This window comes from Sinocyclocheilus grahami, unplaced genomic scaffold, assembly GCF_001515645.1.
Source record: "Sinocyclocheilus grahami isolate Dianchi unplaced genomic scaffold, SAMN03320097.WGS_v1.1 scaffold1390.1, whole genome shotgun sequence".
Lineage (NCBI taxonomy): Eukaryota > Metazoa > Chordata > Actinopteri > Cypriniformes > Cyprinidae > Sinocyclocheilus > Sinocyclocheilus grahami.
Window position 1 is genome coordinate 220,161 of NW_015506569.1, and position 2,891 is coordinate 223,051.

Sequence of the window (2,891 nt, forward strand, 5' to 3'; positions counted from 1 at the left end):
AGACACACAGCCAATCAGAACTCTGCAAACAGACACAAAGACAATCAGAACACTGCAAACAGACACGGCCAATCAGAACTCTGCAAACAGACACACGGCCAATCAGAGCACTGCAAACAGATACACGGCCAATCAGAACTCTGCAAACAGACACACGGCCAATCAGAACTCTGCAAACAGACACACGGCCAATCAGAACTCTGCAAACAGACACGGCCAAACAGGACTCTGCAAACAGACACACGGCCAATCAGAACTCTGCAAACAGACACACGGCCAATCAGAGCACTGCAAACAGATACACGGCCAATCAGAACACTGCAAATCAGCCAATCGAAGCATTGCAAATAGATACACAGCCAATCAGAGCGCACCAGTTTGAATGCTGAGAATTAGTTTCATAGATAGATGACATCCACCTATGCATCTATCTATCTGTCTATGCATCAATCCGTCTATCTATCTATCTATCTATCTATCTATCCATCAATCCGTCTATCTATCTATTCGTCTATCTATGCATCTATCTATCTATCCGTCTATCTATCTATCTATCCATCAATCCGTCTATCTATCTATTCGTCTATCTATGCATCTATCTATCTATCCGTCTATCTATCTATCTATCTATCTATCCGTCTATCTATCTATCTATGCATCTATCCGTCTATCTATGTATCATCTATCTATCCATCAATCCGTCTATCTATGCATCTATCTATCTATCTGTCTATCTATCTATCTATCTATGCATCTATCTATCTATCTATGCATCTATCCGTCTATGTATCATCTATCTATCTATCTATGCATCAATCCGTCTATCCATCAATCCGTCTATCTATCTATCTATTCGTCTATCTATGCATCTATCTATCCATCATCTATCTATCTATCCATCTATCTATGCATCTATCCGTCTATCTATGTATCATCTATCTATCCATCCGTCTATCTATCTACAATGGGGCAAATAAGTATTTGATACACTGCCGATTTTTCAAGTTTTCCCACTTACAAAGAATGGAGAGATCTGTAATTTTCATCGTAGGTACACCTCAACTGTGAGAGACAGAATCAAAAAAAAAAATCCAGAAAATCACATTGTATGATTTTTAAATAATTAACTATGCATCTATCCATCCGTCTATCTATCCATCCGTCCATCCATCTGTCCGTCTGTCTATGCTAACACCTCATGTTGATCTGCTCTAGATGAAGGTGAAGGTTTGACTAGTAAAGCTCATAACTAACCCGTCTGACAGCAGAGACACTCCAGCTGTGGATTCAGATTTCATTTTCTTCTTAATCTTCTAGCAGATGTTTCTCTGCGTCTGAATGTTTCTGGAGGTTTGAAAGCATGTAACACGTAACGGAGAGAGATCGCAGGCATACACTTTCAAAGTAATACAGTTCACATCTTTTTATCAAGCAGCATGATGATCGAGCTACGAATATTCAAATGAAAGCTTGTTTTCTGTTCACATGCTCTATGCAGGTTAAGAACCCTTGGTAGAATCGTTTGTTCTCAGAGTTAAATATCAGAACACACAGAAAAGTCAGCGTCATATCCAGACTGCGCTCAAACCGTTTCGAGGCTGATCTCGGGTCAGTTTTATACGTTTGTAACGACACATTTGTGTAATAAAAGTAAGAGTCGTAGTTATTAGTCTCTTGCTGGCCTGATTAACCAAACGCTCCACAAAACAAATTGATCAAATAACACATTTTACACGGACACTTTATATTTAATGATATTCGATTATTTGTTACTTGTATTAAATTGATTACTCTTTCACTAGATTTGCAGTTGGTTTGTTTTCGTGGCATTAACACGGTTCTGACCAGCATCAGTTCGAGCGATTCGACTCGTTTGATTCAGTTTCAATATGATGATGAACTCACATGATCGTACTGAGCATCTCCACTAACCCTGACCAGCCAGCTCAACTAGCAGCCCATCAGCTGACGCTCGTGAGCACGGTGGTGATGAGGATGTGTTTCACTCAGGTTGTGGTTCGGTTTCTTACACTTCATTTGGTGTTGAACTGCTGTGATGATCTGAAGCGGGTCTGAACAGACGTGAATGAAAAGAACACAAGAACACTGAGAGAATACAGAGCTTTATTCATCGACTCTGTCAGGACTGATCCACTATCACCTACTTTACTATGATTTATGGTTATTATATTATCAAAAGGAATTTACAGAGGAGTCCAGCATCACACACACACCAGGATTAAAAACGGAGTAAGCAGAAATAGAAGTGTTTATGTTACTTCTTTCGGGCTAAAGAGTAAATCAGTATATATGAATGGGTTGCTTCAGCTCTGACAGAGAGAAACACACCGAATCAAATGAACCGATCAAATGAACCGATCAGAACGACTCATCCAGCACACGAGCGAATCGCTCCGATCCCCCAGAAGAGTCCGTGTTCTTCAGATGTTCTTCTTGTCTGGATTCTCAGGAGGGAAGTACGGAGGCGGCTGATCCTAATAGAACGACAGCAAACACAACAGATTCGATTCAAATGACTCAGAGTCACTCGATCAGCTGTAGAAGTGATTCGCTTCACATCAACATGAACATTTAGCTCCACAGTGAGAAATAAACCGGATCGGATCATGATCGGTGAAAGAGTCTCTGTGTGAAGACGGCTGATCATCATTTCTGATGAAAGCAGGTTTTACATTTGAATTATTTTTAATAACTTATAGAGCCCCATGAAATTCCTTTTCTTTTTATTCTGATCTAATCAATTGAATTGATTAGTAACTTGTACAAATGCTATGAAAATTATTTTTTCTGGATGTATGTGTGTGTGAGTGAGTGTGTGTGTGTGAGTGTGAGAGAGAGAGAGAGAGAGTGTGTGTGTGTGTGTGTGTGTG

General features: G+C 39.9%; 1 protein-coding gene across 4 annotated transcripts in view; it reads right to left on the reverse strand.

Moving 5' to 3' along the window:
* Nucleotides 1–2,107: 2,107 nt before the first annotated feature.
* Nucleotides 2,108–2,891, reverse strand: part of LOC107569878 (WW domain-binding protein 2-like) — a 6,647-nt gene continuing 5,863 nt past the window's right edge. For all 4 annotated transcript variants that reach the window (XM_016256046.1, XM_016256042.1, XM_016256044.1 and 1 more), the window contains one exon: nt 2,108–2,495. In XM_016256046.1, the coding sequence (XP_016111532.1) occupies nt 2,442–2,495 (54 nt within the window). In that variant the 3' untranslated portion in view covers nt 2,108–2,441. The remainder of the gene's footprint in view (nt 2,496–2,891) is intronic.